Genomic DNA, 22,369 nt, shown 5'->3' with positions numbered 1-22,369 from the left:
TCTTGTAAACATAACTGTCCAGGAATCTTGTTCTTGAATAAAGTATGCCTTAAGTCATATATTGGTGACTTGAACATTCTGTTCTGTACTTTTGTCATGGTTCTATGTTTTTTGTTTTTTGGGTTTCAGTATTCCACATCAAAACATCATGTAGTGTACGGGGCATTAAAGTGTTAATGCCCCAGTTCCAGGTACCTATCCCTGTACATTACAGAAGTCATGGGATCTGGCCATTCCAGGTGGGGGGAGGCACTCTTTTTGCTGCCTTGCAGTGGGTGCTGGAGGGTGCTTTCCTAGCTGTTCCAAGCTTTTCAGGTTTGACTCGGTCCCGGGAACTCTCATCTTGTCTGATTTATTAATCTCAATTTCAATTAAATTGTATATATTGTGTTATCTTGTATTCCAGTATTATAGTAAAATAAGTTTTCCTCCATAGATTGTTGCCGCTGCTCTTTTCCTCCCTTCCTTCCTTCCCATTTTTGTGGGACTGGGGTGGGGGGGAGGGCAGAGGCCTGTTGCCCCCTGTCATGGACATAGATTGATCTAGTCAACTCCGTGACTACGTTTCTTAGCCTGAGAAATCCTGTCTTAGTTCTGTGTTTAATCACATTCTGACTTCTCACAGAACTTCTTTTGATGTATTATTTTTGAAAACTTTCAAGTTATGAAATGGGTTGGGTTCCAAGTTCCATTAACTTAATTAAGAGATCCAAAGTTTTTCAATGCTTTCCAAGCATCTCAGATTTTTTTCTACCTCAGCTTCCTTTCTGGAAAGTAAAGATTGTGTTACCTAAGTTTAACTGTTGGAGAGATGTTGAAGTACACTGAGTGATATGAGGTTCTCGGTTGACATCACAAGGGCTAACATACTCTAAATTAGAATACAATAATGGAACAAAATATGGCAAGAGACCTAAGAACCACCTTCATTGTATGTGCTTACAACCTTTTATACCTGTGCAACAACTTGGTCACATGTAGAACCAGGTACCTTGTGTGTGTTTACATCTGGCTCAAGTAGTTGCTGAGCTTGTTTACTCATTTAGCAAGGTAATGACTTTCACTGTCCCACAACAAAATAAGGTACAAAATGGGATGAGGATTGCAAGATGAACTGACAGTTATTTACAGAATACTAAAGTAGCTTGGGAAGAAAGAATGAGGGTTGCTGAAATTGAGGGCTGGTGGAGTGGTGAGGTGAGTACACTGCCTAAACAGGAATGGATTGAGTCTTAGTACATTGAGGCCTTCTGTGTTCTTTCTTGTGTGTAGTATTCAGATTTGGCAAGGAAAAAATGTGTGTAGCTTCCCACTTAATAAATTATAAATTCCTTTTTGTAATAGATAGCAATTGACTTCTTCCTTTGTTCATCATGGACTTTAAATGGATTTAAGTAGATGCCTGTGACAGTTGTAGTTCAAATAAATTTGACTTAATAATACCAGTAGAAAGAGCAGCAAAGCAAGGCAAATTGATTTTTCATTTTATTACGTTAGCATTTCATTAACTTGGCAGCTAATTCATGAAAAACCTAAAAATAACCAGGCTTCTAGAGTTCTCTCAGAAGTATTTGAGCCAAGCTTATTTATGTTCTATAAATGCTTCAGAAAATAAGACAAGATAAAAGCTGACATCTCCTTAGTGGCAAGGCATCAAAGTGGTGGATCGTGACACCACCACATGAGTGGTGTTTGTTTTTTTTTTCTCATTCTAGCTATTTAATGGGAATTGCTTAGAACAATATTGGGACTAATTCACTATGTTCCGTGAACACATCCAACACTTACCATTAAATCAAAGATACCAATTTTCCAGTCATTTCTGGCTTACTGACTCCTTGGTTACAGAATGCTTGGCCAAATGGCTTTAAAAATCTACAACATTGACCTCCAACTTGCTTTTCAATGTCTTTGTCACTTCCTCTCCTTGCTAAGAAACATATGAGCAAGAACAAGATCTTTATAATCCTGCAAGTGCTCAGTCTAACTGCTAGAAAGGAAATATCAAATTCAGCTGCATTTGTGGTTTTAGCTAATGATCTGTGTTACAGTGCAGAATTTGTGTAATGCAGTAGACTGGATCACAGGTAGACTGGATGATATTTTGAGCTCTCATCTTCAGTATTTCTTACTTCTCCCTCAAAATTGTTTATGTGTTTAGGGGTGACAGTATTTTGCTGTGATTTTGTAGAATACGTAAAACTCTGGGATCTTAACTCCAGTGTGAATCCTTCCGACTTTTATTGTAGTTTAAAAGCTGTGAAGAGTTAAGAGTAATAGATTTGCAGGTTATAGTAGTAAATACATCTTTATCAGTGGTCTGTATCATACATTATAATACAAATGCATGACTCTTAAGATTTGTATCCCTCAATACGTCTATGTGCGAGTGTATGTACACATTCTAGTACAGGGAAGTGCTCAGGGTTTATGTTACTTTTAAATGGCAATGAAGATAGTTAACATATAAATTAGGAATCAGGGCAACCCCCCAGTGCATAGACTGGGAAGTAAGGTGGAGCAGAAAACGATATACAGTATTTGGAGACATTGTCTCTCTCCTTGGGCAATTATTTTACTGGTGATTACTGGCCAAATGGCAGGTTCCTGACAGCCCTGACCTCAGGCAACTCTGTCCATCACCAGTTGAAACTTGAACAGGAAGGCTACTAGATGTACTTCTCTGCGGTCATTGCTTCTCTAACCTCCAAGTAGCAGATGCCTTATTTCAAATCCAAACACTTGTCTCCGCAAACTGGAAAAGTTCTTTGCTGCAAGGGAAAAATAAGCTGCCTCCAATGGGAAAAAATCACAGAAGTTAAGTTCTTGGCCCTCTGAACGAATTCTGATGCATAGTTTCACTGGTGCTGTTGAGGAGCCTAACTTTTCTTTTATCTCCCATATAAACATTCCAAAGAAAAGTTGAAATCTGATGTTAGGTCAAACAGGAAAAGAACTTGCTTTGTCAGGATTCTGACTAATTTTTTGCATCTTAGAAACTGCTGTAAGGACTGTCATAAGATGTCTTTAGTAAACTGTGTTAGGAATTGTGAGGTAAGATGTTTGTTGTCACTATGTTTTCTTGAGGTTTATTGTCTGCACTGTGTCATGCTTTCGCCATTTAAAAGTGACACTAAACATAATCTGCTTCTTAGATTTGACAAAAAGGCTGTAAGACAGACATGGTTTGATCTTTGGCAGAGAGGATAGATGTTAGAACTGGTTGGGGTTTCACTCAAATGTGACTGACTGTCTGAAAACTCAGTTATAGACAGTCTGCTGGACTTCTGAGAAGTCATTGATACTCCTGGCAGGAGCTGACACTTCGATTGTGTTTTTGTGTATAGCATTGCTACAAACACAGCTAAGAAATGAAAGGACTATAAAAGGGACGTACTATCTGAACAAAAAATCTTTCTACCTAGTCCCTGGTACCTAAAATGTATGTGTTAACTTTCTTGTTACTGCACTAGTCTGTAATAAAGTAGTCCTGCTACAACTGTATTTTATACAAAGGCTGCTCTGAAAGTAATGCCTCCCATTTTACTATGTGGGCCCATAACTTCAGTGGTGGATGTTGGTGGTATGGTAGTAGAGGTTGAAAGTTCCTGCCAATATTCTGTTACATTTTGTTGCTGTGTGACAGATGGCAGCAGAGAGGGGCAGTCTGACAACATGGTATCTGACATGGAAGTGGATATGAAGCAGAGGTGTGGAATTGAATTCCTCCATGTGGAAAAAATGGCACCCATTATCATTCATCAGTGCTTGCTGAACATATGGACCAAACAGTGGATCTCAGCAAAGTGGGGTGGTGGGTGGTGCATTTCGGAAGTGGTGAGAGCGACATGAAAGACAAGCCACCAGACAAGCTTCTTATCCTATGTCAGTCTCTCTTTTGTGACAATGTAAATTAGTAAATATGTTCTATCAAGAACTAAAATTTCTTATAAACTTCAGCTCCTTAAACTGCAGTTTGCTCAGTGTGCCCTAAAATATAATTTTAGGGTGGTCTTTTCCTCTGAAACCAAGCTGCTCAACTGTAATTAGATATACATGGGACTTTCTAACTTCATCACTATAATTATTAAGTTTTACATAAATCTTACTATTTTTAACATAATTTTCTACATAGACACATGACAATCAATTTTATTGTTGCTTGTTTCCTTTAATAACATGAGTGTAAACTTGTCTAGGATATAGATATTTCTTCTTATATCTAGTGAAGAAAGTGAGAAACTCTGAGACATCAACAAATATAAAAGAAAAAGAACAATCCTGACTACTGCTGAAAATATTTGCTTTCCTAAGCAATGTTCCTGAGCAAGGTAAGTCAAGGAAACATCTTGTTGATGTAGTCATTTGATTTATGTTCAGGAGTAGCAGTTTTATGAAGAGAGTACACAGGATGAAGAAACAAAAAGTTTGTTTTTAATTATAATTCTAACTTCTAAAGCTTTAAAATCTTTTGTATATCTCTGTGCAATGTACATTAAATGTCCATATTAAAAAAAGCAAATGATGTAAATGATAAATATGTGTGAGCATAATAACGCAAGTGAAGGTGGACAGTACAAATTGACCATAACTGCAATTCATGAACAGTTGGTGGTTGCATTTGTGCTTTCCTTAGTAGTAGTAGAGTGGATCTGTCAGTGCATCACACAGCAATTAAGTTTTAAAAAGAAGTCTAATGGTAGTAGGAGGTAGTGGTACTAGTCTAGGAGGGCTTCAGAAACATTTCAAGTTATTGTCAGAAGATTGAAGTGAAAGCAAAGCATAAATAATTGGATGATCAGATGTTTGAGTTAATGGAAGTCAGTAGTTTTGGAGCCTTACGTTATTAATGGGCATTTTTCTTTGAGGAAGTAAAAAGTGCGTGTTAAATTGTTTTATTCCAGTATTAGGAGTGCATAGTAAAAAACAATCTAGAATTTAACAGGAAAAAATGAATACAGTTTTTATGAAAACAACTAGATCTGGGGCAATTAAATAAATGCTATCATTAAATCTTTTATGATATTATAACATTTAAATCAGTTTTACTAAGGCTGGTCAAAGTCAGGGCAGAGGTCACTTAAGCTGCAGTGAATCTGCTCTCTTAAATTAGGGTAAGCATATTGTTTTTGTTAGGCGTTATTCTGAGTCAGATTTTGTACCAAATATGCTCAAACAGATTTGAACATGTAATGAGACCTGTGAGTGTGCAATTCTTACCCAAAGAGACCGTGGAAATATGTTTAATTGTTGAGAGTGAAATTATAGCTGAATGATTCTGAAACTTACTCTTTGTTCTGTAAAAGAATCAGGCCAGGAAATACAATTCATTTTAAAAAAGCTGTTTGTTCCACAACAAGGGTGGTGACTGTATTTTACAGGCCACCTTGGACAGTAGTGTATTTTATTTGCCTAGACATTGTTCTTCCTCTCTGTATGGGTTGGTAGTGACCTTTCCTACTTCTGCAGCACCCTGCTCCAGGAGCCACAGTACAAAAGCAAAGGAAGATGAGATAAGAGCAGAGAATAACAGGAATCAGCCAGACACCCAGAGCTGCAGCTTCCCAAATAGGAGCTTCATTGTCTGAAGTATAATTCCTGCCACTGTAACCTTTGGTTTCATTTAAGTGTTGTTTGCTGCTGTTCAGATGAGGAGGAGTGGGCATGCGGGATAACACCTCTGCAGATTTAGGTATCAAAGTTGAGTGTATCCTTCTGTCTGAGCTAGTGAATAGTCTAGTACTTCCTGAAGTTGTGCTTGTCCTCTTAGCCAAATGGTTATCCAGCAGAGAAGTTGATTCCCTGGAATATGTGCTGCCTTTTGTTTTTACAGCCATCAGGCTTGTGCTGGAGGTGATGGTAGAAGATGGAGCTTGGAGTAGAAGTGAACTTGACGTAACATTACCATGCTGGCATCTTTCCCACTCAGAGGTCTTTGTGCTGTTTTGCCTTTCGTATTTATTCTGCGAGGTGTAAGTACTTGGCCCCTTGAATTTCAGTCTTTCAAAAATAAGAAGGTCTGGATCAATCCCTATTAAATCATAAACAATATTAGTTTATGTGATAAAAGCTCATCTGCGTACAAGAGAAGAAGAGAATCCATTTGACCAGCAGCTCTAGGGTGATTGTGCTCCTGGGGGCTCATGCATCCAGGTGCTAGCAGTTGAGGAGACTGGGATCCAGGGGCAGATGCTGGTTGTCTGAGCCAAGCTACTAGAGCTTTAAGACAGTTTGTATATGAATTAAATATATATTTAAATATACACATTATCATATATATATGTATATACACATATATATATTAAATATATATGCACGCATATTAAAAAACTGTATATTCTCACTATATATACATATGTATATTTTCAGTAGCAGTTCTCTATGTGGCTGCACAGCACGGAGGACAAGGCTCTTGGTATTGCCTTTATGTGTCTGCTTTATGCATCTCACTGTGTTACCTATGTGGATAGCTGTGTATATATGTATATGTACACATGTGATATACTTGTATGCGTGGTCGATATGCATGTGCAGAATGGGAACAGATTTTTAGCCATGCTATTGTGTGAATCTAGGGGCACAGAGCAGCAACAGCCTCTCCTCTCTCTGTCAGATCTTACATGGCACTTTTCTTTAACAAGAGTATTCGTTAAATATTCAAAGAACAAATCTTGGCAGCAGGGTGAACCTTCAAGGTTCTTTCTCAAATGCTGAATGAAAGAAAGAGTGGGGAAGTATCCCAAAAAGTATGAACATTAAAGAAAAAAAAGTATTACACATTTTTATCACTGTGTGTTGTTACAAAAGGTCTTTTAGCAACTTACTATATATATACATATTGCTGTGTTTTCTGCCTTTATGCACACAATATTTGATTACCTGTCGTGATGTTGTACAAAACAACGTTGATTCTAGCCTTTAGTATGCAACTTTCCAGTGCTGGGCAAGACACGTGCAAGCAATTCATATTTTCATTAGTAGCTCCATGGTAGAACACTGCTAGATTACAGGAAACTATAATACAAAAAGAACAAAGCTGGATTTATCAGCACTATAACTGTTGTATTTTCCATGTTATTACAAGGGCTTCTCTGAAAGTAATGCCTCCTAATTTGTTGGCCCATAACATCAGAGGATGTTAGTGATGTGGCAGTTGCTATGTGACTGATGGCCACAGAGGGGCAGTCTGACAAAATGGTGTCTGACATGGAAGGGGATATGAAGCAAAGGTGTAGAACTGAATTCCTCCATGCAGAAAAAGTGGCACACAATCATCACACTGCAACACACACTGCATGTTTATGGAGACCAAACAATGGATGTTAGCTTAGTGAGGCAGTAGTGGTTTGTCTCGGTAGTGGTGACAGCAATGCAAAAGACAAGCCACATTCCAGACAGCCAGGTACAGCTGTCCTACCATGAAGTGAGGAGTTTCTTGGCCAGCTGATCCAAGTCAATTGGCAGATTACAACCATGGAATCATGTATGGAATGAAATATTGGCTTCAGTGCATTGGAACCTGCGGTGGTAATGTTGGAGCATCACAGTTTGCACCATGTGGGTCCCACAAATGCTCACACAAGAAATAGACAGTCTTCGCTGGACTGTCTTTCCATACCCACTGTACAGATTTAGCATGTTCTGAATACCATCTGTTTGGGCTGATGGAAGATGGAAGATGGTGAAGGGCCTGGAGCATCTCCCCTATGAAGAAAGGCTGAGTGAACTGGGTCTGTTCAGCCTTGAGAAAAGAAGACTTAGAGGGGACCTGATCCAGGTCTATAAATATCTAAGGTGTGGGGGGCAGAATGGTGAGGCCAGACTCTTTTCAGCAGTGTGTGGAGACAGGACAAGGGGAAACGGCTGGAAACTGCAGCATAGGAAGTTCCACACAAATGTGCGCAAGAACTTCTTTACAGTGAGGTGACGGAGCACTGGAACAGGCTGCCCAGGGAGGTGGTGGAGTCTCCTTCTCTGGAGATGTTCAAGACCTGCCTGGATGCCTACCTGTGCGACCTGCTGTAGGGAACCTGCTTTGGCAGGGGGGTTGGACTTGATCTCTGGAGGTCTCTTCCAACCCCTATGATTCTGTGATTCTGTGATTCTGTGACTGTACGTGAAGTATTTTCCTAGCAATAACACTGTCACAGCAGCTGTGAAACAGTGGGTCAACTCCACTAGTGCAGATTTCTACACAGGCTCTTGCTGGCAAAAATGCATAGCTAGTGGTGGTGACTAAGCTGAAAAATAGTGTTTTGTAGTTGAGCATTTGCTCTAGGAAACAGTGTTATTGTACTCTTTATATCTGTTGTAATCGCTATGGAAACAAGTAAGAAGCATTACTTTCAGAGTGACCTACATGCATTATTTAACATTAAAAGAAACATTAATACTGACTAGTTGCACAGTACATAAAGTCTGTGATTCTCTCATTATCATGCAAACTTCTTAAGCACCCACTTGTAAAAGTAGAACAACTTTAACTATATTCATATTTTATACCTAGAGAAGGTGAAAAGGATAGCCAAATGAATTCTAAATGAATTCTCAGAATAAATAAAACCATATGCTGTAGCCTGCAGTCCTCTCTTATCTTTCCTTTATATCTTTATTGCAGTGATTGGACTATTTCTGAAAGTAAAGCTGTCAGTACAAGTTTGAGGTGTTGGCTCTTGTGCAATTGATACCTGTCTACTTGAAACTGGAGAGCAAACATTTCTTTCCTCAGACTATTAAACAACCATCAGATGGCGTATCCTGAACTACAATATGTAACTGGCATCCTGCCTTGCTTTATCTTGTCTGGCTTTGGGCTATTTATTTCTGTGAATATAATATTTTAAACAATTCATCATCTGTATTTGGAGTCTGGCTTCTCTCTTACCACCTGAGGAAAATGTCACTGGGAACTAATTTTCAGAACTATGTAAATACCTGAATGCTAGTGGTTTAAGATAGCTGAAAGCATGAAAATGGAGATTTAGGAGTCAATTTAATTAAACGCTCTTGAAAATGTTATATTATGTGCTCATAGAGATGCTTCGATACTCAAGGTAAATGTTATACTCAAAGTCAAAATATCAAGTCAAAAGTTGAATTTATTTTATATCACTGTGCTTGGAGTAGGATCAGTGTTAATTTTTGTCACATGAAGGTTTTTTTGTTTGTTTTTAATATTATAAAATCATTCTAGTTGCAGGGTAATGATGTCAAGACAATAATGGAAAAGCTTTATTTTACATGAATTGTTAAGAAACTACCTAGCTTTAAAATATTTTCCATTTACTTTGGTATTTATTGTAAATATTGCCTTACATTTATAAGTAATGATACCAACTTGTAATATCCATGTAGTGAAAAGTAATGCAACTCTTTCCTCTTTCCACAGTATGTGTAACTAAAAAACTAACCCTATCTTATCGACAAATGAGAAGAAGAAAGAACATGCTCTCTACCCACCCTTGCAATCTTTTCTGTATTTGCTGTGTTTTTTCAGTTAGTAATCTAAATACTGCATTGAATAACCCGGTAAACACAACTGAAAAATATTTTTCCATCATAATGAACATATCAGATGTCAGAGATGAACACTGTTTTCAGAAGATGTGTGATCCATGTGATTTAAAATTTGCAATCAAAATGCACTGTGTCTGAAAAATACAAATTCAGCAGCTTTCAGGAATACTGAATGTATATTGTACTATGTTTTTTACCTATTTGCATGAAGTATTCAAAGTTGTCTGCATAGCTCAAACAAAAATAGTAATACTTGCAAGAACAACTAGAATCCTAAGCTGTAATGAATAGCGAGTAAAGTCATTACTTGATATTGAATGTAAGTCAAAGGGGTTAAACAACAGTTTTTCTTTCACTGAGACCATGTTCTATCTCTAACTAGGCTTCATCAGTTTCCAGTCATGAAAATAGCAGCTGAGCTTAGAGAAGGCTTTTACAAAACTAGAATTGGTACAAAAAAGTTATGGCTATTTATAGCAATAGAAGAACAGTGCTTGCCAGAAACAGAATAATTTAAAAGGACTACACAAACTCTGACTCTATTATGTATCAATTAGTTTACATTTTTCTTTAAAAGATTACAAGCACAATGTAGTGTTCAGAAAACATCTGTAGCCAGTACACCTTGATGTACTTCCTGAGAACTATAGACTTTTAGACAAATAGACAAAAAAGAATATAAAAATATAGACATATAGATTAAAAAAAAAAAAAAGAATATAAAAACAGTTCTAGTCATCAGTAAACATTTTGTATCACTTTTAGTATGAACTCACAATAAAAATAACAAAGGCCTTCAAATATTTCTATGAAGTATCTATGTAGTAGTTGCTTTTCTGTGATACCTTTTGCTGAAAGAATGTCAAACACTCTGGAAACACTAAAAATAGAATATTATGAATATTATCTTTTTTTTTTAATCGAAATATTCTGATGCTTGCTCAGAGTGATTTTTTTTTCCCAGCAGAAAACTGTTCTTCACTTTCCTTGTATGTTATAGCAACGTATAACTTTGCTTTGAAACCCAACTACTTAGTGTTCTGGATTTTGTTGAAGAATTGACATTTTGTACTATCTGTATGTTTTATGCTTGTTTTTCAGTATGATACATGAACATAGTGTAGGTTTGGTGATATATTGCAAGGATATAAATTCTTAGTTAAAAAAATAGAAGATAAATGAAAATACATGAATTTGTTTTAAGGTAAGAGTGAGATTTCAAATCCTTTTCTATCTTCAAAGTTTGATCAAAGTTCTGTTGTTGTTAGAAAATCATATTTTTAGCACAACATAATTCCAGAAGTTTTTCATCATGATTAGTATACCTGCTTTATGAAAATATCATTAATATTAAAAAGAAAAAACATATTGCTTCTGAAGAAATTGGCTTTTGAGGAAGTATTCTGAGTATTCTGAGGAAGTATTTTGAGGAAGTATTGGTAAATGTGTTAGATTTTATTGCATAAAATTGAGTAAGAATAGTAAATCATAAACCTATTTTTGGGGTGAGAAAAAATAGTTCTTTGGTCAGGAAAAATACGTAAAAAGCATGCTATAAGATATTTCACATCACCTTGAGGAGGTACAAGCCAACTATGCCATTGTCTGTTTTTAAATTATTTCAAAATTTGTATTTATCTTCTATGATTACCTTTCAGTAACTGTACTATTACTGAGAATCCAGCAAATAAGACTGTCTTATCAATTGTCAATATCTCTTGAAGTCTTAATTAGGACATTTATTGACAACATCTGTCGTAGGCTACATCTGTCTCTTTGGGACTGTATGGAAATTACAATCTGATTTAAAGCATGTTTATGAAATGCCATCTGATATCTCTGTACTTCAGTTAAGGTTATAACAAATCTGCACTTGACTGTGAAAGATTATAAAAACAAGACTCCAATTACCATTACTTACCTTCATTACGTACTTAGTCTCACACTTTATGACCAAAAAGGTTATTGTCCAAAAAGGAAAAAATGTTACTAAAATTTTCATAATTATTCTTTATTCACCTTATTTAAAACAGAAGTTGGCTCCAGAGTATATTTCTACTGTAGAATATAGTAGGAATTGAAAGAAGACCCAAATATAACAGACTTGTGTGAAGATTCTCCCCCCCGCCCCTCGCAGCCATTCTCACTAGCTTCCATAACGTTCATGCACTGGGATCATAAAAGGGAAGATTAATTAGATGAAATATGGTGTGAACACAGAGCAGGAGAGTGTTCTTTCCTCTCAAAGAAATGAATACCGTTGTATCTCAGAGATGGCTAAGTAGTGTGATCCCTCCCTTCCACAAACCATGTCCTCATCTACCAAGGAAGAACCCTATTGTAATCGGTGTCTATTTACAGTGGAGTAGAATTTTTCTGTACTTCTGTTCTTGTTTTCATGTATGCCACAGTCTTTATAATAAACACTCACCATTCCTCTGAAGGCAGCAGGTTCTGCTGCACTGCTGGGAGGAGACTTCTGCGTAAATCTTCAGCACCTGGGCTCCTCTCTTCTGTGATTCCTGCAGGTCAATCAGAAGACCAGGAAAGCGTCGGATCCAGCAGTTCTTGTAAAACATGGTGGGTGAGCAGAGAGAATCTGACTCCACTGCCAATCCCAGAAGCAACAGCACCTCTGATATTGCCACCAGCAGAACCATCTCTTCTGTGTAATTGGCTTAGTGAGTGTGCTTTCTCCTTCATGGATGTGCTGAAGTTTGGACCAGCTTTTTAAGAGACATTATCTTGAGTCATAAGGACGCTACCAATTCTGCCAGGGGAAGAAGTCAAGACAAGTTTTTTTTCAAACAATTCTGGTGATGTTGTTTGGCCTGCTGTCAAGGGAAGCAGTCATTCTATGAGCTACATATGATTGTAATAATAATTACTATTTTTCTCTGCATTATTTGGAGAAAGTTTTTGAGAGACAACAGGCTTGTGCATGTACTGCTTATAGTCATTCAGAGATCTTGCTTCTGTAATCTCAAGTTTGTCGTAAGTCCTTCTAAGACCAAACTATGCAGACAGCCTTAGTGTGTGACAAATAATGGTAAGCACAGTATTCCATTTCACCTCAGCTCTGAAAGTATGCAGCCCTGTCATTTGAGAGCAGGTGGGTCTGCTACTTAGTTCATCCTCACTGCTACTCTCAGTACAGAAAGAACAGCTCCGCTTAGTTTCTTAATGCATTTTGAATTATCTGGTTCTTGCAAATTTAGTTTCCTTCTTGAGTAACAAACTGAAGCATCTAATAATGTCTGCCAGCCAGAGGTGAAAATTTGTTCTTCTCCACTCTACTTCTGTTGTAAAAGTAGAATGATTTTATTTGCAAGGATCTAGCAATAGATAACTATGTCTAGAGAAGGCTGTAACCTACAGAATCACAGAATTGCAGAGGTTAGAAGATCATCAAGTCCAACACTCTGCTAAAGGAGGCTTCCTATAGTAGATCACACAGGTAGGTGCCCAGACAGGTCTTGAATATCTCCAAAGAAGGAGACTCCACAACCTCTCTGGGTGACCTGTTCCAGTGCTCTGTCATCCTCAATGTAGAGAAGTTCTTCTATATATTTGCGTGGAACTTTCTGTGTTCCAGCTTTTGGGCATTGCTTCTTGTCCTATTACTATACACCACTAAAAAGAGTCTGGACTTGTGCAATTGACTCCTGCGCTTTAGATATTTATAAGCACTGGTCGTATTCCTTCTCAGTCTTCTTTAAGTTGAACGAACGCAGGTTTTCAGCCTTTCCTCAAATAGGAGATGCTGCAAGCCCCTTAACATCTTTGTCACTATCCACTGGACTCTCTAGGAGATACCTGTTTGGAACCTGATTTTTGGAACGGGGGAGCCCAGAACCTGACATAGTATTCCAGATCTGGCCTCATCATGGCAGAGTAGAGGGGGAGCACCTCCTTCAACCTGTTCAACTTACTCTTTTTAATGCAACCCAGAATAAAATTGGACCTCTTGGCTACAAGGCCATGAATGGCTTGTGGCTAACCTGTTATCCACCAGGTCCTTCTCTGCAGAGCTACTCATCAGCAGACAATTCATTAACCTATAGTTATTTCTCCTCAGGTGTAGGACTCTTGCTTTCGTTGAACCTCATGAGTTTCCTCTCCACCCAAATCTTCAATCTGTCTAGGTCCTGCTGAATGACAGCACAGCCTTCTGGAACATCAGCCACTCCTCCCAGCTTCATATAACCAGCAAACTGCTGAGGGTGGGCTCTATTCCATCATCCTGATCACTGACAAACAAAACCGGACCCAGCACTGACCACTAGGGTCAGTTACAGGACCCATTAGTTACAGGACTCCAGCTAGACTCTATGCCACTGATCACAACTCTATGAACTCTTCCAGTCAGCTAATCCTCAACCTATCTCACTGTTCACTCATCTATCCTGTACTTTCTAAACTTCATTACAAGGATACTGTGGGAGACAGTGTCAAATGTCTTGCTGAAGTCAAAGTACACAACATCCACTGCTCTCTCCCCATGTATTCAGGCAGCCAAGACATCAGAGAAGGCTACCAGGTTGGTCAAGCATGATTTCCCCCTGTTGAATCCATACTCCTGAAAACCTCCTTCTTTTCCAATTGTTTGGGGATAGTATCCAGAGCAAATTCCATCATCTTTCTAGGGACAGAGGAGAGGCTGACTGGCCTGTAGTTTCCCAAATCATCCTCTACATTTGTCTGCAGACTAGAGAAGTAATTGCAGTCCTGCCTTTAATCTTTCACACATTTAAGAATACTGAATGGTTTGCACTGTCAAAATAACATGTAACATATAACATGTTTATAGTAACTAAAAATGCAGGTTAAAACTCCAGCTTACTGGAGTGTATTCTAGGAAATACTGACTTCTAAAAGTATTTATTTATTGCTTGTTTATATTAATCAGGTGGTTCAAACTTAATTGATAAGAGACTATGTCAAAAACAGTTAAGCAGTTTTGTGATGGATGACTTCAAGAAGGTTTCATAGAATCATAGAATCATAGAATCACCAAGGTTGGAGAAGACCTGAGAGATCATCCAGTCCAACTGTTCACCTACTCCCAATAGCTCCCACTAAACCATGTCCCTCAACACGACATCCAGTCTTTCCTTGAACACCCCCAGGCTCGGTGACTCCACCACCTCCCTGGGCAGTCCATTCCAGTGCCTGACCACCCTTTCTGAAAAGTAATACTTCCTCATGTCCAGCCTGAATCTCCCCTGCCGTAGCTTGAAGCCATTCCCTCTGGTCCTATCACTAATGACACGAGAGAAGAGGCCGACCCCCAGCTCACTACAACCTCCCTTCAGGAAGTTATAGAGAGCAATGAGGTCTCCCCTGAGCCTCCTCTTCTCCAGGCTGAACATTCCCAGCTCCTTCAGCCTCTCCTCATATGGCCTGTGTTCCAGACCCCTCACCAGCTTTGTTGCCCTCCTTTGAACACGTTCCAGGGCCTCAATATCTTTCTTGCAGTGAGGGGCCCAAAACTGGACACAGTACTTGAGGTGCGGCCTCACTAGTGCTGAATATAGGGGAACAATCACCTCTCTGCTCCTGCTTGCAACGCTGTTTCTGATGCAAGCCAGGATGCCATTGGCCTTCTTGGCCACCTGGGCACACTGTCAGCTCATGTTCAGCCGAGCATCAATCAATACCCCCAGGTCCGTTTCCTCTACGCAGTCCTCCAGCCACACTGCCCCAAGCCTGTAGCGTCGCCTGGGGTTGTTGTAGCCGAAGTGCAGGACCCGGCATTTGGCCTTGTTGAACCTCATCCCATTGGCTTCAGCCCAGCTCTCCAGCCTGTCCAGATCCCTCTGTAGGGCCTCGCTACCCCCAGGCAGATCCACGCTTCCAGCCAATTTGGTGTCATCTGCGAATTTACTGAGGGTGCACTCGATGCCCTCATCGAGGTCATCAATAAAGATATTGAAGAGGACAGGCCCCAGCACCGACCCCTGCGGAACACCACTCACGACCAGCTGGATTTGACTCCATTCACCACCACTCTCTGTGCCCGGCCCTCCAGCCAGCTCTTCACCCAGCCAAGAGTGTACCCATCCAAGCCTCGGGCTGCCAGCTTCTGCAGGAGAATGCTGTGGGAGACAGTGTCAAAGGCTTTGCTGAAGTCTAGGTAGACCACATCAACAGCCTTTCCCTCATCCACCAGATGGGTCACTAGATCATAGAAGGAGATCAGGTTGGTCAAGCAGAACCTGCCCTTCACGAACCCATGCTGGCTAGGCCTGATCCCCCGCTCATCCCGCACATGCCGCATGATCTCCCTCAAGACAATCTGCTCCATAACCTTCCCTGGCACCGAGGTCAGGCTGACAGGCCTGTAGTTCCCCGGATCCTCCTTACGACCTTTCTTGTAAATGGGAGTCACGTTGGCAAGCCTCCAGTCTTCTGGGACCTCACCAGTCAACAAGGAGCGCTGACAGATGGTGGAAAGCGGCTCGGCTATCACCTCCGCCAGTTCCCTCAGCACTCTCGGGTGGATCTCATCTGGCCCCACCGACTTGTGACAGTCCAGCTGGAGCACTAGGTCTCTGACTGTTTCTTTCAGAATCACAGGGGGGTTAGTGTGCTCCCCAGCTGAGATTACCAGGTCAGAGAGAAGAGTATCCTGAGGATAACTGGTCTGACTTTTAAAGACAGACGTAAAGAAGGTATTCAGAACCTCTGCCTTTTCCTTATCCTCAGTGGTCACATTCCCAGCCTCATCCAGCAAAGAGTGGATATTCTCCTTTGTCCTCCTCTTACTGTTAATGTATTTATAAAAGAGTTTCTTATTCCTTTTCACCCCAGCGGCTAGGTTAAATTCAAGCTGGGCTTTTGCCTTTCTGATTTCACCTCTACACATCCTAACGACTTCCTTGTATTCGTTCTGAGTGGCCTGTCCCTCTTTCCACAGGCGGTAGATTCTCTTTTTCTCCCGGAGCCTCAAGAATAGCTCCCTATTCATCCACGCCGGTCTTCTTCCCCGCCGGCTCATTTTGCAGCTCAGGGGGACTGCCTGCTCCTGCGCCCTTAAGACTTCCTTCTTGAAGAGCAACCAGCTCTCTTGGACCCCTTTACTCGCTAAGACTGAATGCCAGGGGACTCCCCCTATTAGTCCCTTGAACAATTCAAAGTCCGCCCTCCTAAAGTCCAAGGTAGTAATTTTACTTTTCCCCCTCCAGGCTCCACCATGAATCATGAAGTCTATCATTTCATGGTCACTCTGTCCAAGACAGCCTCCAACCTCCACATCTCCCACCAAACCTTCCCTGTTTGTGAACAGCAGGTCTAGTGGGGCAGTTCCTCTTGTGGGCTCCCTGACCAGCTGTATCAGGAAGTTGTCCTCTACGCATTCCAGAAACCTCCTAGACTGCTTCCTGTGTGCTGTGCTGTACTCCCAGCATATGTCAGGGAAGTTAAAGTCCCCCACGAGGACAAGGGCAGGCGACTGTGCAGCTTGTGCCAGCTGCTTATAGAATACCTCGTCTGTCTCTTCATCCTGATTTGGAGGTCTATAACAGACGCCCACCAGGGTGCCTGTCTTGTCAGCCCTTCCTCTGATCTTGACCCATAGGGATTCAACGTTATCATCCCCAGTCATAATCTCAGTAGCGTAAAAGCATTCCCTAACGTAGAGAGCTACACCGCCACCCCGCTTTCCTTGCCTATCTTTCCTGAAGAATTTGTAGCCATCCATTGCAGCGCTCCAATCGTGGGAGCAATCCCACCATGTTTCCGTTATGGCAACTAGGTCATAGTTTGCCTGCTGCACAATGGCTTCCAACTCTTCTTGTTTGTTGCCCATGCTGCGTGCATTAGTGTAGACGCACCTCAGCTGAGCCCCTTGCCTCTTACCTAATCCCAGTACCACTTCCCCAGTCTACTCTCTAGCAGGCCTGGCTTTATCCCCTTCCCCCTTCCTATCTAGTTTAAAGCTCTCTCTACAAGTCCCGCCAGCTCCTGGGCAAGTATCTGTCTCCCTTTTGGAGACAAGCAATTCCCATCAGCAGACCCCAGGCCAGGTGCCGAGTAGACAGCCCCATGATCAAAGAATCCAAAAATTTTTGCGCTTGCACCAGCCTCTCAGCCATGCATTTATAAGATGGCTTTTCCTGGTCATCTCAGCGCTCGTCCCCGCCACCAAGGGAATACTGGCAAACACTACTTGTATGCCTGCTCCATCAACTAACTTCCCCAGTCTCCTAAAATCATTTTTTATAATCCTCAGGCTTCTAACAGGGATCTCATCACTGCCAGCCTGAACTATCAACAGAGGGTAATAATCAGAGGGGCAGATAAGGCTGGGGAGTTTTCTAGAAATATCCCTGACCTGGGCTGCGGGAAGGCAGCACACCTCCCTATGGGTAGGGTCAGGCCGACATATTGGACCCTCTGTTCCTCTCAGAAGAGAGTCACCTACAACTACCACTCTCCTTTCTTTCTTGGAGAAGGCAGTCCTTAAACGCGGAGCTGACCGCCTCACCTTAGGCAAGCTTGGGGGCAGTGCTCCCACGTTATCATCAGTCACCACACCCTCTGGTTTCAGGGCTTCATACCTATTACAGAGAGGCACCAGGGGAACCGAGGTAGGTCGGGAAACTGGGGGTTGCCTGCGACGCCGGGATGAGACCAGCTGCCATTCCTCATGTTCTCTCAAGCTGTCTCTCCCTGCTTGACTACAATGAGAGAGAGGGTTCATTGTTCCCTCAGTCTGGGTAGTGCAATCTCTGCGCCTTTCTCGCAGAGAGTCACTCCACCAGTCAATCTCTCGCTCGCACTCTCTGATGGTCCGCAGTCTACCTACCTCCTCCCTAAGTTCCACCACCAGGTTGAGCAGCTCGTCCAGCTGCTCACACCGCACACAAGTGGCATCCTTCCCATCCTCCCCCGGCAGCAGCAGGTTGAGGCACTCCTGGCAGCAGGTAACTGATTAAGAGAAGACTGAGATGGGAATCTTATCCATGCTTATTGATATCCAAAGAGCAGGTGTCAAGAGGATGGACCCAAGATCTTTTCAGTGGTGCCCAGCAACAGGACAAGGAGCAGCAGGCACAAACTAGAACACAGGAGGTTCCATATGAACATGAGGAGAAACTTCCTTACTTTGAGTGTGACTGAGCACTGCAACAAGCTGCCCAAAGATGTTGTGGAGACTCCTTCCCTGAAGACCTTCAAAGCCCACCTGGATACTTTCTTGTGTAACCTGCTGTAGGGAACCTGCTTTAGCAGGGAAGTTGGAATAGGCAATCTCTAGATAGAATCTTCCAGCTCCTACAATTCTGTGATTCAGTGTGATTCTGTAATTTTTCTGCTTACGTTAAAGCTTGGAAGAAGCCTGTGAGAGTGTAAGAAACTACATATGGCATATAGGAAGGCAACTTTTCAAGCACCTGATCTGAAACCTGAAACTCCTGTGCATATTGTTTCTTAAAAGGGTGCAATCTGATCTTTGGTTCCCACTGCTGTGTGCAACATAACGTAACATACAGAAAGGATTTAAAATGCTACAATACACGTGTTCACATACACTCACATAGAAGTGCTGACAGAATTAGGCAGAAATACAGTTTTCTACCATAAAGATCATGTGTGAAACAGACAACAGTGTTTTAGACAGGAATTTTTTTCTTCAAGATTAGCATTGTCCTGTGAGATGCATAGAGAGTTTCAAGGTCATTTTAATTCTTTAGGCATTACTGCTAGCATTTGTTTTGCAAAACAGATCCCCCATTTTGGAAATGAGACAGCTCGTACAGAGTTTTATTCTTTACAGAGCTCCTTAAAAGGTAAGGAGCTCAGCACAGGTTAACTCCTGTTGACAAAATAACAAGATCAAAGGATTTATTTCTTCAGCTAAAATACTGGCTATGATTATAATGTATATGTAGGTCACCCCAAAAGTAATGCCACCTATTTATTTCTATGGAAACTATGACAAATACAGAGAGCACAGTAACACTGTTTGGTTCAGCACATTTTCAGCTACAGAACACTGTCTTGCAGTGTAGTCATTAACTATGCATTTTCACCAGCAATGAACAAGAGCCAGCATACTGTGCTTGTAACCATCTGCATCCATCTACCAGCAGAGGTGACCTGCTGTCACTGTCACTACTGCTGAAATGCACCACAAACCACCTCACTGTGTTCACATCAACTGTTTGGTCTCCATAAACATTCAGCAAGCATCAATAAATACCAGTGGGTGCCATTTTTCCACATGGAGGAATTCCGTTCCACACCTTTGTTTCATAGGCACTTCCATACCAGACATCATTTTGTCCGACTGCCGCTTTGCTGCCATCTGTTGCATGGCAACAATGTGTAACTGAATATTGGTGGGAAGGTTTAGCCTCTACTGTCATATACCAACTTCCATCACCGATGTTGTGGACTAACACAGTAAAATGGAAGACATTACATTCTGAGAAGCCTTCATATTATAATGTTCTCATACAGACTATGTCTATTGTGAGAGCATTAATTAAATCGTTAAAAGGAGCCTAAGTAAGTAATTATTTAGGCATCTGTCTTAAAATGAGCTTTTGGCATTTCTGTTATTTTACTTGTTGTTGTGATTTATTTATCTGTAGTCTGTTGTGCATTATTTTTGTTTTTATCTCTGCCTGAACATCATTATTTAAAACCTTGAACAGGTTTCAATATACTTTTTTGCAGTCAGTGAAATGCAAAGAGGAGATTGTAAGCATCTGCCATTGTCACGAGCATCACTGAATGTATTTTTCTGAGATACATTTTGGTTTAAGCTTTCCAAATATTCCAGCACACCACTTGAAATGAGACACACTTTTTTTGAAAATATGCTTGTATTGTGGTTTTACCTCCAGCATTTAGTATGAATTTTGTCTGTAAGACTGATATACAGTAATATTCATTCTTGACTGCTTTCTTTGCTCCAACTCTTCTCAAAGAAAACAAGAGTTTCTGAATAATATATTTCTGAATAATATGGGGAAATGTAGAACATAAAGATTAAACTCATAGTAAAGAAGCATTTTTATTGGGTAAAGCTGAATATGTCTTTAGTTCACTGAACTGAATTAGACTACTTGTATGACAAAAAAATTGATATAATAGGTAACTTTAACAGTAATGGTGTATATATTTATGGTTACTAAATATTGTGATGACTCATCATCTGCTTTTATATAAGTGTGATGCCTTGCAAATTATATGTGTAGATATACTTCTTCCTTTTTAGGAAAAGATAATTAATTAAAGACTAGTCTTGTGCCCTATTTCAGTTAGAAGGACTTGAAATATCATACAATTTCTTCAGTTTCAATGATGCTGTCTCTAGACATTAGGATGAAGTGTAACGCTGGATGTGAAACATGCCTGAATATCTAATCATATTTCAGACTGTTCATTAAGTCTTTATCTGGCATCACATTTTGATTAAAGGAACAAATACTCAAATATCTGCTGTTGCCTTTGATGCAGTCACCGAACACGGTTAAGTGAGAGTACTCCTTGTGTTTAACTATGTTGTTTTCAAGATTGAGATTTGGTAAGCAGTCAAGTTGTGTATAGATTTATGTAGCTGCAATATATTTTATATCTGTATTTAGTTTGCCACTGCTTGGCAATAGGCATGTTGCTAGTCTTTCTCAGTACCTTCCCGTTTTTATCCTGTTCCGCTGCCTGCTAAGCTGCTAAGCAGCTATTTTCTACCTCATTACTCAAAACTCTTTCTCCTTTCTCTGTTTCTGACTAAATTATGAGAGCAGGAACAGCTGCACTTGTTTAAAGAATCATAAAGATATTGAAATAAATAGATAAATTACGTAGACAACTTTCTTTCAAAACTAAAAAGTATTTTCTGTTAAAGCCCGAAGTCTTCTGCCACCTTACCCAAAATTTCACTTAGACTTTTCGATGGAAAATGCATATTTGATACTGAAATTTAGTTAAAACTTTTTGTAAGAAGTAGATATCTGAATCTTACCTGCAAACTAGTAACCGACTGTTCCATGTGCTCTGAAAGGAGGGATCAAGAGACTTTTGCTGTTAGTAAGGAGTCTCCGGTATCAAGCCAGATATCATGCTATTTGTAATTCTTTTCACCATTCTTCTCAAATTTCTTCCTGGAAAACAAACTGTCATTTACCTGTTTTCTGTAAGAATACAGATGCATTTGCAGGTCTTTCAGTAAAAGAGATACAAGTGTACCTGGCACAAAGGAGAAGAATGATATTTCTTGTTATAAACAGAAACAGCACCTGAAGAGTTCCACCTGAGCTGGCAGGAATAGTGGCACAATCCAAAAGCTTACTAGTACAAAGGAGTCATCAGACATTAACTCTTTTTTTGCCAGATTTATATAAAAGTAGACAACTTTTCCACCTGTAGTTTCAAATATATATATGCTTTTTTATTTAGCTTATATGGAATATATGTTTCTAGTACTTGGAATATGTAAAGACCAAAAAAGAAGATCTCTATCGTTCAGGGAAGCATTCCTGAAAGTGATCTAAAGTGCCAAGGCTTTGATTCTGTAGTCAGGTCAGTCAATCTTAAATTATAGAGCACAAATAGTTTGGCTTTGTTCACAATTGCCCTCTGGCTGCTCAGAGGGAACAGATGAACAGTAGATGTCTCCTTGTGGCTTTGTGGCATTACACTTTTTTTCTGCTTGAAGTGCTATGATAGAAAATGTTGCACCTTGCTCTTTCCCAACCAGCACTAGGTCCTTTCTTGGAAAGTTTCCCATTTTCTGCTCTGTCAGTGCTGGTTAAACCAGAGGTGCATGAGAGATGGATGCATCCATCGTGTAGATGCAGACTAGACAACAGAGAACAGGTGGGCCTCATGTCTGGGCCTTGTC

The 22,369-nt window shown here is 40.4% G+C and overlaps 1 protein-coding gene across 1 annotated transcript; it reads right to left on the bottom strand.

Annotated features, from left to right (window-relative positions):
- Positions 1 to 5,375: 5,375 nt before the first annotated feature.
- Positions 5,376 to 12,176, bottom strand: MANSC4 (MANSC domain containing 4; the record flags this gene model as incomplete). The annotated part of the gene is made up of 3 exons (XM_079549114.1): positions 5,376 to 6,031; positions 6,880 to 7,014; positions 11,948 to 12,176. 3 exons carry the CDS (start codon positions 12,174 to 12,176, stop codon positions 5,376 to 5,378), a joined length of 1,020 nt encoding a protein of 339 aa, XP_079405240.1.
- Positions 12,177 to 22,369: the final 10,193 nt, after the last annotated feature.

This window comes from Tetrao urogallus (assembly GCF_951394365.1).
Source record: "Tetrao urogallus genome assembly, chromosome: 1".
NCBI lineage: Eukaryota > Metazoa > Chordata > Aves > Galliformes > Phasianidae > Tetrao > Tetrao urogallus.
Note: the sequence above shows the minus strand (reverse complement) of the source record. Positions and strands in the feature narration are given on the sequence as shown.